This window comes from Syngnathus floridae, chromosome 4, assembly GCF_059516105.1.
Source record: "Syngnathus floridae isolate MCC-2025c chromosome 4, RoL_Sflo_1.0, whole genome shotgun sequence".
In the NCBI taxonomy this organism is placed as follows: domain Eukaryota; kingdom Metazoa; phylum Chordata; class Actinopteri; order Syngnathiformes; family Syngnathidae; genus Syngnathus; species Syngnathus floridae.
The window spans coordinates 20,169,205-20,182,275 of record NC_142416.1 but is presented as its reverse complement, the minus strand read 5'-3'; the positions used below and the strand labels follow the sequence as shown (position 1 = coordinate 20,182,275).

The window sequence follows — 13,071 nt, the reverse complement described above, 5'->3', positions numbered from 1 at the left end:
TTTATACGTTGGTCTCAGCTTTTTTGTCAAATGTCGCCGTTTGACAAAAAGAAAGGTTAGCGTCAGGTCGAAGCTGCGAGCTTTCCGAATGGTGACTTGCACAATCTGGACTTGGACATTGTGCATTCAACAACAAAAAGAATACAAGCCTACCAAAAAATGTTTGCTCGCACACCGATGACCCTTGAAAGTCAGTCATTTTTATTGACACATTCGCACAACCTCATTTTGGAAAGGTCAAAATAAATATGAATTTTTTTCCAAAAGTGTCACTTGGTTTATTGACAACAACAAACTCTCAGACTTTTTAAAAACTGTCCAAAGTTCTCAGCAGAAATGAGAATAAAAAATAAGTCAAAAAATTCCATAAAAACGAATTGACGGCGGCGGCGGCGATCACGGGAGCCCCGCCTCCAGGATGCTTCCGACGAGCGTGCGATCCTTCAGAGCGTTTTCAACCGCCTTCTCGTCGAGCTTCAGGAACACCTGAAAACAAGCAAGAAACAGGATGAAATGTTGCACATCGTTTCAGGCTGTCTTGAAATTGAAGAGGCTCGAGTTGCCGATACCTTGGTGAGCCGAGCTTCTTTGGCCTTCTTGAGAGCGAAGACACCGCGACTCTCCAGCAGCGAGCAAAGCGACAAACACTCCGACTGGCTGACCCCGCCCACCTGGCGACGAGCGGCGAGTCGGCTGTGGACCTCGTGGAGCTGCGAGGGTGTGACGAGAAAAGGTCAGCGCGCTAAGCTCGGCGAAACGTTGGCTCGCACCGCGACATTACCTTGCCGAGCGGGACCTCCTTGCTCTTGCCGGCCCGCACCAACATCAGCAGGCAGCACACCAGAAGTTTCTGCTGCAGCGGGAAACTTTCGTCGGCGCACGATGCCATGCGGTCGCCGTACACCTCGGACAGGACCCGCGCCACCTGGGGAACGCCGGCCGACACGCTCGACGAGTCTGAAATCAAACGCGTGACCTCGGCGTGAAAATCAATCGACTAACGATGATGATGATGACATCATCACGAAAGCTCGGACCTGCAGCTGCACGCTGATCCGCCTTCTTCCTGTGTTCCGACTCAACGATCTCCACCGCCCGCCTGCCAACACACCGTCCATCGAATCAAGCCAGCGATAATATCAAAACGATCGATTGTTCGCCACCGAGACGAACCTGCAGATGTCCAAGGCCTTCCTGGCGTCTCCCGACACCGACGAGACTTTACGGGCGCAAAACTGAACCGCTGCTGCATCCAACACGCCTTCCGTGCATGCCTGACGACAATCGAATACAGACATGATATACTGGACACACACACGAGACAGCCTCACGTGAGTGTATCGCATGGGTACCTGCGCGAGTCGGTCTTGCACGATGGCGCTGAGCTGTTCTCGGCTGTACGGCGGGAAATTGAGCAGCAGGGGGCGACAGCCAGGCCTAGCCTGAAGGCGGGGTAGGATGCGGTCCGTTAGGTCCAAGGCGTTGGCGATTCCTACACCACATAAGCGTAATTTTAGAAAGCGGATCTGGATCGGACCTGGACATTCTGACGAGCAGATGACTTACCGACAAGACAGAGTCGGGATTTGGGCAGGTGCGGCCACTCGAAAATGGTGTACAGGACGTCTTGGCTTTTGCTGTCCAGCTGGTCCAACTCGTCCAGAACCAACAAGCTGAACAACAACAAGGAACTATGTTGAAGTGGTTTTGTTGAAACCAAAATCCAGTATCAGTTGTCATCTCGGTCCCAACCAAACTATGTCGACGTAAGTTGTGAAGTTTCATTTGAACAAAAGTAGTGCTTTGCTACACCACCTATAGGCAATTTGGAAGCGCGTGTTGTCAATTAGTCAGGGATTTTGTGCACTCACACAGCCGGTCCAGGTCCGGTCAGGTGTTTCTGCAGACCTTTGGGGCCGGCAGACACGCTCAGCTTGTTTGCCAAAAGTGGGAAAATGGCGTGCGAGCTGCGCAGGTTCATGCAGTTCACCAGCAACGTCTGCACCTCCGACAACTCCTCCTAAACAACAAAAAGAGATGCTTTCATTGACCTCTTGGCACAAAACTATAACTGCAAAAGGATTTTGAAAATCACCTACTCGTATTTGTGGATTTTATTTATTTTTTCTTTGGTTGAAGCTTTACCTTCATGTCACGCAGGACCCAGTTGAGACAGGCCGTCTTCCCTGTCCCGGGCGCTCCGGAGACGTAAAGGCTGCCGGGTAGCCGCCGCACGGCCGTCTTATCCAGGAAGCTCCGGATGGAGGCGCACTCCGCTTCTCGGGAGAGGAGGCGCTCGGGCGCCGCTGTGTGCAGCGCCTGCTTCACGCTCGCCAGGCCCTGCTCTGCAATGAAAATAAAATAAAAAGTTTTTATTTGGATCAAAATTTCAATCACATGTACAAATGCAGTGCACTTGTTGTCATTTATATAAAGAAAAAAAATAGCAGAAGTCGTTTGTGATGACATTTTGCTTGGAGAAGACGTTTGGAATTTAGGTAACTGCATTATATTAGTTTACCACTAGATGGCACTAAACACAATGGGATTTAATTTGGACAGGGCATCCTATACAAACTCATTTAAATATAAAAATCTTAAAATGTGAGATGTGTAAAGTTCAGCAAAACGAACCAACAAGTTTTCCGCACGTTTGCGAGCCAACAAATACTTACTTTCAGCAAAGAGCCGACACGCCTCAGCCGCCGCCGCTTTCTTGTCGGGGCTCGGCCTCGCCGGGCTACCGGAGGCCAACTCCAGGCGCTTCGGCGACGAGGCCGCGACGGGAGAGGACGGCGTCGGCTTGCGTTGACCCGTGACGGTGGCGTTTTCGTCGAAGATTAAACGTCGCTGAGAAGACTGCGACACCCGCGTGGCCGCTTTGCTCTGCTTGGGAGGCGTCGCCAGCAGGGCGGGGTCCACGTTGAGAGCATTGTCATCAACTTAAATCGGACAAAAGAAATTGACATTGAATTAGGGTTGCTATTGTGAACCAATTTAAAGCATTTTAACATCTGTGCAAAGACTCACCTGTGCGTTTCCGCGGGCTGAGGGGAAGCCTCACCGGGGTGGCCGGTGAGACAGAAAGCTGCGTCGGCGGGGCGTGAACGGCATCCGGTCGTCGGGGCGACGGCGCGGCGGGCGTCGTCTTCTTCCCATGGGGTTTGATGGGCTCAGGCGGGTTTGTTTTGGGCTTGGTCAGCACCCTGGCGGATTTGCGTCTGGGGAAGGACAGGGTGGGCTGAGGGTGAGCCTGCGAGCGAGTGCTCGGCATCTCCAAACCTAGAACAGAAATAAACATTTTGATTATTCATGAACCGTTTGACCTCATTTGGACTTAAATATTGGGAGGGGGGGGGGAGGAAAAAAATGGCAGTCTTAAGCAAATGCGCAAATTTAAAGATGTGTAACAATGCAATCTAAGTTTTTTTCAAACATATGGCGAGACAAAAACATCTCTGAATGAGCTTTGCCAAGAGTGGACCTTTGCGGCAGCGCGGGAGGTAAAAGTTAGTTGTTGATCAAATCAACATAAAGTGTCGATCCAATGCAAACAATTGAGGCGACTTGGATCGTTTAAAGAGCGATTATAATCATCAATAGCCGCTTACTTACGTATTTGACAAATACGCACCCATAATATGCCATATCGGTAAGACTTAAAGTGTTTATAAACTCACCTTTTTGTGATGGTCGTTTAAGAAAAAATTGCGTGTTGTCGTTCTTGGGTCGTGCTGCTACTGCTCTTTTCTTCTTTGCTCTCGAACGCCGCAAACTTCAGCGCCAAATATTGACCGCCTTCGCGGCCGCTTCCGGCCGACTTACGGCTCTCTGATTGGTCCAACCCTTTGCGGCTCAATGTTCATTGGCCGCACCCAAAGACACAGGATGTTACGTTTACCGGGACCATTTGAGGCGAGGCGGGAAATTCAACAGCTGTTGGTTTTGCCGGGAAAAGAGTTCAACACTAACATAGAGAAATGTTGCATATTCTGCGACTTTCAGTTTAATTTCATGCATCGTGCCATGTTATGATTGACACGTTCGCCAAATTTCATGCTGATTGAAGACATTGTCGTCAGGGGCTGATATGAAGACCCCATCTATTTTAACAAGGATTAGAAGGAAAAACAAATACTTCACTCCTTGAGTCCCCTTTTCCCCAACAGGAATAATTTTATTCAAAACGTTTTCATGTGATAAAAACATGGCTGATTAACAAGAAAAAAACCGTGAGGCGGCAAATGTGACACCAGAGTGACCCTGAAGATGATCATAATGAAGATGATGACGTCATCTGTGCACGCTGCTCCTCGTTAGAACTTTCCTATATTACACTCTTTGTACAGCACAAAAATAGATCAATGGTAACTAGGATTAATGTATTCTATGGTGTAAATATACATTTGCAAATAGATTCCAATATTGTTTTAAATAAAAATAAATTTAGCACAGGTACCGTTATGGGACACAACGCGTGTAAGGCCACTGGCGAGCAGCAGGGGGCGCCCCATCTGTAAGTGTTTTTTCATCTTGTGGATTCACAGCTGAATCGGTTTTTATTTTTCTCCTTTTAAGCTTAATGATCATTAAAAGTGACACCAAGACGCTCCGTCCTCTACATTCTCTCTGGCACTTTAGTGTTTCTTTTTTATTTGCTTTGTTAGCTGCTAGCAACTACGACCTGTACAAATTCTTGCATAGTAAAAGCAGCTGTGGGTCGCTTCCTGGCTGATGGACGCCGGCAACCCCCACCCCAGCCCAACACCCCCCCCCCCTTTTTCTTGAAACTATCCCTTTACGGTCAACTGGCAAAAAGCGGCCCAGTGAACGCAGGTTTTCCAAAAGTGAGACACTGGCTCTGAAGTTCTAAGTTATGGCCAATGTCCCGGTGCCGCAAGTGCAAAAATGGGCATCATGCGTCTCTGGTGGCCAATGTGCAACATAAAAATTGTAGTAGAAATCCCCACCCCCCCACCCCCCTCCTCCAAATGTTAACAAGCGTAGAAGATGGAGGGGATAGAAAGAAGGGGCTCAAAACAGGAATCAACAAGTTTCCCCCAAAAGACTTGACACCCTTCGGAATGTGAAACTCAACGAGCAGATGAGGCATCCAACAATCGACTTTTCGGACTGCCATCATTTAAGCTCCACCCGCCTTTGGCACATGGATGCAGTCGTTCCAAGCGCACCCTGGAGCGACGAAGAAAATCAAGCAGCAGAAAGAAAAAAAAGAAAGGAAGGAAGGAGAGAGCCCACATTCATGCATGATCATGCTTGTGTGTGTGTCCCACAAGATCAATGCTGGCACCCGACAAAAGAAAGAAAAAAAAAGAAGTGTATCAAAAGAGGGAATGTGCAGTTGTAGACGCCTGTGAAGATTTTTTCTTTTTTGGTCCTCAAAGGTTAAAGAAACACAAACATCAAAAAGTCTCATGAGGTTTCTTCTCTTCTCGTCTAGTCCACATGGCTGGTGCTGTGTGTGTGTGTGTGTGTGTGTGTGTGTGTGTGTGTGTGTGAGTGGACCTCCTCATCCCCCACAACACCAGACCGCACCAGACCAGACCAGACGCTTGGCTGCTGGGTTCAGGTGTTGAGCTTTAAGGAGCGTGCGTTCACCTTCCCACTGGTGGAGCAGGGGGGGCTCCTCGCAAAATGCCTGGGGAAGAAAGAAGTGGAAAGTAAATAAATCACACCGATGGACACACAACATACAAAAAAAAAAAAAAAAAAGAATCTGGACAACTGACAACAACTGGACTGGCTTGGTTCGGCTTACCCTTGCCACTCTTACTGGGGTAGACCTTGTTGAAATGGCGATACTCCTCCGGAGGTGGAAGGTCCTCCATGGGGTGGAAGTTGAACTTGGATTCAAAATCATCTAGAACAGGAAGAGAAAGGAACCTTGTCAGCTCGTTGTACGCCGCTAAGCGAGGCGAGCGTGAAGGACTCACCCATGATGAACTTGGAGGGGGTAGAGCTGGTGGAGTGTCCGTTGCGAATGGGCGGTGGCGGCGGTGGGGCTCCGGCGGGGTTGCGGGAGGACAAGGAGGACGGGGGCGGAGGTTTGGGCCCCCGGCCCGCCGACTCCGTCGGGGTTGAGCTGTGGCCGCGGTACGGCGGGGGCGGCGGAGGGGCGTCGCGGTTGCCGTTGCGGGCGTTGGAAAGGGGCGCCTGAGGGGCTGGGTGGGGGCACATGGCACATCATTAGGTGGGGGCAACACTAACTCAAGAATCAATATTCAATAAAACATATTGCTTGGAAAGGATCGATTTAGACGTATACTAGAAAATTTAGAGGCAGACAGACATGATAGTTATGCAATTAATAAAGATGATCTGAGACGGTTAAATTATGCGTGTGTGCGCAAGTCAGGCAAAGGTTGGCGGGAAATGGCGACGGCGAGTGCGGTGACGAGGAATGCAGAGGAACCAGGACGTATCATGGCTATTGGTCGCAGGAGGAGTCTACTACTGATCGAGCGAACAAATGAGCCAAGTCGGGGTTGTTTGAGAGTCAAAGTTGAAAGAGTAAAAAAAACAACAACAACCCAGTGACGACGTGAAACAGCCTGGCCCCGCTCTGCACAACCAAAACAACACGGCGACCCGTTCAAACTTGCAGGCAACATTCCAGCACGATTCAAAGGCAAACTGGGGTCTTGTCCACACGTGTTATCAAATGCTTCACGTCTTCCGTGTCGGAAAATGTTCAACTGAAGCTGTTCCCCCTAACTTTTTCACTTTGTTACAGCTCCAGCTGTTGTGAAATGCGCTGAAGCAATGTGAGGGTACGCGAAATGACGTGTTACCTGCTCTGCGCCCCGGCGGCTCCCTGGCGGGGGGCGGAGGTCGGCTGACCTGCGGGGAAGCTGACAAGGATGGCGGCGGGGGCGGGGCGTGGTTTCGCCCCTGCGCCGTGTGCTTCTTGCTCAGAGAGTTGTGCCTCTGCGGCAGCTCCGGGGCGCCGCCGTCCGTCTGGGCCGGCCCGTTGGAGAGCGGCGTGTGCGACCTGTAGGGCGGCGGTGGCGGGGGCGCGGCGGAGCCGCCGGTGGGGGGCCGGCTAGAAGACAGGGCGTTTTTGAGCACGTTGGAAGGAGTGGAACCTCGGTTGGGCGTGGGCGGCAGGGGCTTCTGCGCCGAGGACGCCGACACTTTCAGGTTGGGCGCAGGCGGGGCGTTGCTGCGGCCACCCCGGTTGAAGGGGGGCGGAGGGGGCGGGGCCGATGTGCTGTGCTTCATGCCGCCGCCTGAAGAGCCTCCGCCAGTGTTGGGGGGGCGGGTGATGTCGGGCAGAGAGGGCCGGTGAGAGCGCTGCTGCTCCGGCGGTGACGGCGATGACGAGCGGCCCGATGGAGGGCGGGGCGCCGACGGCCGTGACCCCGGCGGTCTCAGGGCGGACCTGCCCACCGAGCCGCCGCTTGAACCGTCTGAGGGCGGCAAACCACAAAAGTCAAAATCAGGAAACACAAACATGTCAAGTCAATGTACATTTACCAAATTCATTTAAGGCTGAATACAAAAAAAGCACACAATAATGACATTGTTATTTTGTTTTTACCTCCAGCTGGTCGCAGCTTTGGCAAGCCTCCTTGGAAGAGGCCCCCCATCCCCATTGGACCTCCTCCTCCACCTCCGCCAGATTCTGCAAAAAGACAAAATCGATAGGGACTATTGAGCCGCTGCTCTGGCTACAACAGATAAACAAGCCAGTTGAGAAAGATCCGCTTGCTCACTCTCGATGATGGGGGCGCTGCGGTCGTTGACCACGCCCACTTTCTTCAGCCTGGCCCCCTTGTGGATGTCGGACAGCAGGGCCCCTCTGCCTTTAACCTCGGACGAGCTCAGCTTGGGAGGAGAGGTGTTGGCCTGCCCGGGAGGGGGAACGCCACGGGTTAAAACGACTTGGACGGGGCCGGGCCGACTGAGAGTTCGCTCACCTGATGGAAGGTGGGGGGAGGCGGGGGTCCCGGAGGGGGCGGAGGGGGAATAGGCATCCTGTCCCTCGATTGGCACTTTCTTCTAGGACTTTTTCTTTAAGGACACTGACTCAGTGCCTCGGCTGCCGTGATATGCACCCACTCCTAAAAAAGAAAATAAGAAAAAGAAATGACACACGCGGCTTGAACAATTAATTAATACTGAGGACTCAGTTTGAGGCCCACAAATGAGTTTCTCCTGCTGGCCAATCCAGTGCTGCAACATGTGACACGAACGAGCGAGCGAGCGAGCGCACGCACACGCAATAACTGACTCAAGTCTCCGCATCTCCCCGAACAGGTTTCTGTCTTATTGTTGTTGCTCGCCGTGGAATCCAGCCCAGCGAGCCGGGAAACATGCGGTGACGTGAAAGTGAGAGGAAAATGTCCATTTTAAAGAACCAACACAAATACGACAGTATCGACTCTGGCCTGACCGATACGGAATTTTTTATTTGAGGCCAGTGCCAATTTTGATATTTGGCAAAGTAAAAACGAGGAAAACTGTTAGAACATGAGTATATTTGTGAAGACCTTGGTCACTTAAAGGAAACCATACATCATTTCTTCATCGGTTAACTCACGAGGTTGACACAAGCCAAGCAGACGGGTAGTCGCCCCCTGCAGGCCAGCCGAGAGAAGGCTGGGATCCGACATACACGGAAGTTGTTCTTTTGACACGTTCAATCAACCAACCAGGCGCCCTTTGCAACCAAACATGTCCCCCATGGTATCATTGAAGATAAAAAAATACAAAACAACATGGCCAAAGGTTGGCGGTGAACGAATTTCTGAGCTATTTTACGGGCAACATGGAAGGCCCGAGTGGTGCCAAGGTGTCACTAGTACACAAGAAGCAATTGTTTCATAATAAACGCGTTAAACTCTACAGAAGTTGAACGACCAAGCTCTCTTCAAGTTAGCTGTTAAAAAATTCTTTTAAAATGAAAAGTTAAGTTAGCCTCAGGTTTACTTACCCAAACTCGACAAGGAAGCGATAAGGCGGCGTAGCCAAAAACAACATGGGTTGGGGGGGATTGTCTTTGTGGCAAATCCTTCTTTAGGTTCTGGGCGGAGAGCAAAATTCAAGTGAGAGGCCACTGGGCAAGGAGGAAAAACACCAGCACAAGCAAGCAGGTTAGCCGGCTAGCGACGCCCCTCTAAGCTTCGCGCTCCACGTCCAGAGGCGGTTAGCCCGAGGGGCTAATCGTCCGAAGTCGTCTATGAGTGCAGTTAGCAGGTTAGCTCCGAAGCTAACGTGCTAAAGTGAAGCTAACTGCTTAGCATGTAGCTGTTTACGTTCAGTTGTCAGCGGCCAGGAGCGACAAGTTAGGGCGACGACTCGTCGTGTTCCTCCTTTTCGGAGGCGGCGATGGATCCAAACGTTGCGGGGAGACACTTTGTCTTTAATTTCAGGCGCACCGTGAAGGCCTTTGCGGAGCCATCCTGTTTTGCTGGTTGGGCTCCTGCAGACTTCTTCTAAGCAAGCCCGGAAGCGAAGAGAACCCAAGCAAGCCAGCTACACAAAATGGAGGGAGGCAGCTTGGCTGGCGGTGCGTTCATGCACCGCGGAAACTGGATTCTCTGTCACTGCGAGTGGATGTCTGGCCCCCCAGATAGATGGAAACACTGAAAAAACAGTCTGATAGATTAAATTAGAAAGCTATAGACATTGGTTGCACACAGTAAAGTGATTCACCAACATGAATATGATTTAATATTTCGCAGCAGTTACGGTGAATCGTGATATGTATAAAATGTGTGCAGTATGAAATTTCAGTAGTATAAATGCACATTCATAGAAGTTTGTCTACGCATGCGCAGTTTCAACCAATTTATGGATCATGATCCTATTCTACCTACAAATTATCCAAAGGCCTGCCAAGTTCCACTAAAAGCGCAAAACGTATAAATAAATAATATTTGGATGACATAGTGTATATGAGAATGTATTGTTTAAATAACCAACTTAATTCACTGATCCATTGAGAACACAGTCAAAGTCGTCGCTACTCATCAATCTTCATGTGGAGAACATCTCTGGTCGACGCACTTCCGGCAAAGATGGCGCTGATGCTGGCGACCTTACGGAGGACATGGCGCGTGTTGAAATCAGCATCCTCCGTCCTTCCCCCTGACGCTGCCCGCTCACAGAGCTCCGTTAGTAGCCACTTAGTTCCCGTGACCTCGTTGTCCAGACCTCCATGGCCGGAGACGAAGCTGGTGCCCGAGGAGGAGCAGCGGCGGCAGCACGCTGTCCTGACGAGCACCGTCAACCGGCTGATCGAACAAGACGACTTCGGCCGTCTCTTCGCCATCGTGCACTTCGCCGGCCGCCAGTGGAAGGTGTTGTGGACAAAATATGTTGGTTCATTTTAGACAAAATCAGTGCTTTGGGGCTATCTTGTGGCATCTTGGTGCCCAAGAACCATGTTGACTTTTAGACAAACGTTACTGCCATCTCAAGTTGTGCCTAAGTGACACCGTTCGCTTATCCGTCCCACAGGTGACGGACGAGGACCTGATCCTACTGGAGAACCACGTGGAGGCGGAGTGCGGCGATCGATTGTTTCTGGAGAAGGTGCTGCTGGTGGGGGCGCGTGACTTCACACTGGTGGGCCGGCCGCTGCTGGCCAAGGAGCTGGTACGCGTGGAGGCCACGGTGCTGGAGAAGACGCAGTCGTGGCCCAAAGTGCACATGCGCTTCTGGAAGCGCCACCGCTTCCAGCGCAAGAGAATCATCGTGCAACCGCAGACCGTGCTCAGGATCAACCGCGTGAGGCTGGCCCCGGCGCTCACGTGACCGCCGGCCTGCTGCTCACCGTGTGACAATCGGGCACACTACCGGAATGGCTCGCACGTCTGCAAGGCAAAACTGTGGACAATTGCGTACAATGCACTCAACTCGACCCACCGATAACATGTACGTGTTGTACTTGTGCGCACAAATATCATGCAGGAGTTGGAGGCGGTAGTGGTGGTAGCCGCCCACCTGCTCGGAAAATAGCTCAGCTTTGATGGGACATTGTGATTTCCTTGGAACAGCGATCTAAAAAAAAAATTGTTGGCAATATATCATTAAAAAAAACAAATTTTAATGAAAGCTTTCTTGTAAACACTTCATCTTTGTAAAGTAAATCATCATAGTAAGCATTTTCCTTCTTTATTGAACAAAAGGTCCTTCCGAAAAGGGCCCAAGTGAGCTCAGGGGGACGCGAAGGCACCAGGGCGCTAACGTGCTAAGTGCTAACCCAATCGTGCTAAAAGGTGGCTGTGCTAAAACCTGATTGTGACTGACTTCATGCTTTCATAGGTGGCGTTCCCTTTCCACTTGCGCATCATAGCAGACTTTTTTTCCTCCACATTTGAATCTGCTTGTTGCTTTCCAATTGTGTCTTGTGTGTGTATCATGTTATGTGTATTTTGTCTCATTCATTCCGAGTGGTGTGGCCATCGCTGCCCGTCAGTGGCCCGCTCGGGCGAGACAAGGAACCGGTTTTAAAAGAGGATTTCCAGAATGATTTCCAAAAGTCTGATGAGATTGGTCCAGAACATGGAGTCCTCGTCAAAGTCCGGGCCATCGACATCGTCCGCCTCCGTTTTGTGGGAGTCCTCAGCTGAGGAGCCTGCGGCGAAGTGGTCCATCGGGGCGGCGGGATCGCGGTAGACCCTCATCTCAAAGTCGCTGCGTCGGTGCGACGGGTGCCCGTAGATGGCGACCCCCACCGGCCGGGCGAATTCAGCAGGTACGACCACGGCGTCGCGGCCGCAGGTGACCGACTGCAGCTTGTAGGCGTCGAAGCTGGGCCTCAGCGTGGAGTCCGACACGTATAGGTCGGCGTCGCCCGTCACGCTCAACATATGCAGGATGATGGCGCCGTCGTGGTTGAGCCGCAGGTAGCTGTAGTTGCCCGCGCCCACCTGGCCCCGCACCACGTGCAGCAGGACCCACTCGGCGGGGACACCAGCCGCCACATCCTCCGACCTGCACGGCGGGCAGCGTAGCAGCAGGAAGATAACGATGGCGGCGGCGGCAGCAGCGACGCGGGAAGGTGTCATTGCAGCGGACACATGTGGCCGACAAATGGCAGCTGTCAGTCGGCTGTGACGTCACTAGCTGGACGCCGCGTTGGCCACATCTGCACAATCACATCACGTTGTAAGTAAAATGCTTTTGTCTGTTACTTTGACAACCAGATTTTTTTTGTAGAATTCTTTGGGTTTGTCAAAAATGGGTGAATAGTTTTAACTATAATCCGCGAACAGAGGGGGTCGACTGTTAATTCTGCTGACACACGTATCTACTTAGCTGTTGTCCATAAACAGGTGCTAAGTTTTAAATATGCATTTCATGAACATGATACTTTTATGATTGGCATTATTTCAAAAGACCATTTTATTATCGAACACAGAGCGGCAACAAGTGCCACGCTGACGCTCAGCTTTGTTTGCAACCCAAGGACACTTTTTACAACTTTGGCTATGTTCACACAAGCAACATTTCAAAGTCAAATGCACACTTAGAAGACGAGTTTTGTTTGTATCGCCAAAAATGGACTTGTTCGGCTTCGTTAGCTACTTAGCGGCTAGTCGCAATGAGTTCATGCTCCGCTCAGGTCTCGAGTGAAAACGACCACAAAACGCGACCAAAGCTAAGTCTACGTAAACGGGGATAAAGAAGAAAGACACTTCAATCATTAATAACATTTAAACACGCTTCTGTGGTCACTTACGCGGCTGACAGTTGCTCCCCATTTTGCCTTTCTACCGTAAAGCTCAACAACCTGCTCAGCGAAGTTGCTCTTCTTCGCTGCCTCACCGGTCACCACAGCGACTGCAAATACTCAATGGCGCCCTCAACAGGAAGAGACGTGAACTACCACTAAATTGACGGGGATTTTTAATTCATATTGCCAGTAATTTATCGACATTAAATTGCCAATTAGTTATTGATATCATAAAACAAGACGAGTGTATATTGCTCGCATCTATCATGGACATTTTTTTTTTTTAATTTTGCAACCCTGCTAGGCAAAGTGCAGTCAATGTGAATTTTACTGCAATTGATTTGTGTGAAAGTGGCTCTCAAAAT

At 50.7% G+C, this 13,071-nt stretch overlaps 4 protein-coding genes across 4 annotated transcripts; 1 reads left to right on the top strand and 3 right to left on the bottom strand.

Moving 5' to 3' along the window:
• Window positions 1-184: 184 nt before the first annotated feature.
• On the bottom strand, window positions 185-3,838 carry cdc6 (cell division cycle 6 homolog (S. cerevisiae)). The gene is made up of 12 exons (XM_088374230.1): window positions 3,681-3,838; window positions 3,031-3,282; window positions 2,676-2,942; window positions 2,146-2,345; window positions 1,872-2,020; window positions 1,567-1,673; window positions 1,353-1,492; window positions 1,174-1,274; window positions 1,038-1,099; window positions 782-957; window positions 570-710; window positions 185-486 (listed from the first exon to the last, which is right to left on the bottom strand). The coding sequence occupies exons 2-12, from the start codon at window positions 3,272-3,274 to the stop codon at window positions 397-399; spliced, it is 1,677 nt and encodes a 558-aa protein (XP_088230356.1). The 5' UTR covers window positions 3,275-3,282; window positions 3,681-3,838; the 3' UTR covers window positions 185-396.
• Window positions 3,839-4,151: 313 nt separating this feature from the next.
• LOC148399862 (WAS/WASL-interacting protein family member 2-like) lies at window positions 4,152-9,733 on the bottom strand. Its single transcript, XM_088374231.1, has 8 exons — window positions 8,957-9,733; window positions 7,941-8,084; window positions 7,737-7,869; window positions 7,562-7,645; window positions 6,813-7,430; window positions 5,955-6,182; window positions 5,780-5,881; window positions 4,152-5,659 (listed from the first exon to the last, which is right to left on the bottom strand). The coding sequence occupies exons 2-8, from the start codon at window positions 7,995-7,997 to the stop codon at window positions 5,616-5,618; spliced, it is 1,266 nt and encodes a 421-aa protein (XP_088230357.1). The 5' UTR covers window positions 7,998-8,084; window positions 8,957-9,733; the 3' UTR covers window positions 4,152-5,615.
• Window positions 9,734-9,830: 97 nt separating this feature from the next.
• On the top strand, window positions 9,831-11,082 carry mrpl21 (mitochondrial ribosomal protein L21). Its single transcript, XM_088374233.1, has 2 exons — window positions 9,831-10,325; window positions 10,486-11,082. The coding sequence occupies exons 1-2, from the start codon at window positions 10,005-10,007 to the stop codon at window positions 10,780-10,782; spliced, it is 618 nt and encodes a 205-aa protein (XP_088230359.1). The 5' UTR covers window positions 9,831-10,004; the 3' UTR covers window positions 10,783-11,082.
• On the bottom strand, window positions 11,053-12,859 carry c4h6orf120 (chromosome 4 C6orf120 homolog). Its single transcript, XM_088374234.1, has 2 exons — window positions 12,713-12,859; window positions 11,053-12,118 (listed from the first exon to the last, which is right to left on the bottom strand). Exon 2 carries the CDS (start codon window positions 12,036-12,038, stop codon window positions 11,478-11,480), a length of 561 nt encoding a protein of 186 aa, XP_088230360.1. The 5' UTR covers window positions 12,039-12,118; window positions 12,713-12,859; the 3' UTR covers window positions 11,053-11,477.
• Window positions 12,860-13,071: the final 212 nt, after the last annotated feature.

Coding starts and splice junctions, on each gene's coding strand:
- cdc6 (XM_088374230.1), bottom strand. CDS start 3,274: ATGCCGAGCACTCGCTCGCAGGCTCACCCTCAGCCCACCCTGTCCTTC. Junction 2,943..3,030: donor CAGCCCGCGGAAACGCACAG/GTGAGTCTTTGC, acceptor GTCCGATTTAAG/TTGATGACAATGCTCTCAAC. Junction 1,275..1,352: donor TGCAAGACCGACTCGCGCAG/GTACCCATGCGA, acceptor GATTGTCGTCAG/GCATGCACGGAAGGCGTGTT.
- LOC148399862 (XM_088374231.1), bottom strand. CDS start 7,997: ATGCCTATTCCCCCTCCGCCCCCTCCGGGACCCCCGCCTCCCCCCACC. Junction 7,646..7,736: donor CAGCGCCCCCATCATCGAGA/GTGAGCAAGCGG, acceptor GTCTTTTTGCAG/AATCTGGCGGAGGTGGAGGA. Junction 6,183..6,812: donor GCCGCCGGGGCGCAGAGCAG/GTAACACGTCAT, acceptor GCCCCCACCCAG/CCCCTCAGGCGCCCCTTTCC.
- mrpl21 (XM_088374233.1), top strand. CDS start 10,005: ATGTGGAGAACATCTCTGGTCGACGCACTTCCGGCAAAGATGGCGCTG. Junction 10,326..10,485: donor TCGCCGGCCGCCAGTGGAAG/GTGTTGTGGACA, acceptor TCCGTCCCACAG/GTGACGGACGAGGACCTGAT.
- c4h6orf120 (XM_088374234.1), bottom strand. CDS start 12,038: ATGACACCTTCCCGCGTCGCTGCTGCCGCCGCCGCCATCGTTATCTTC.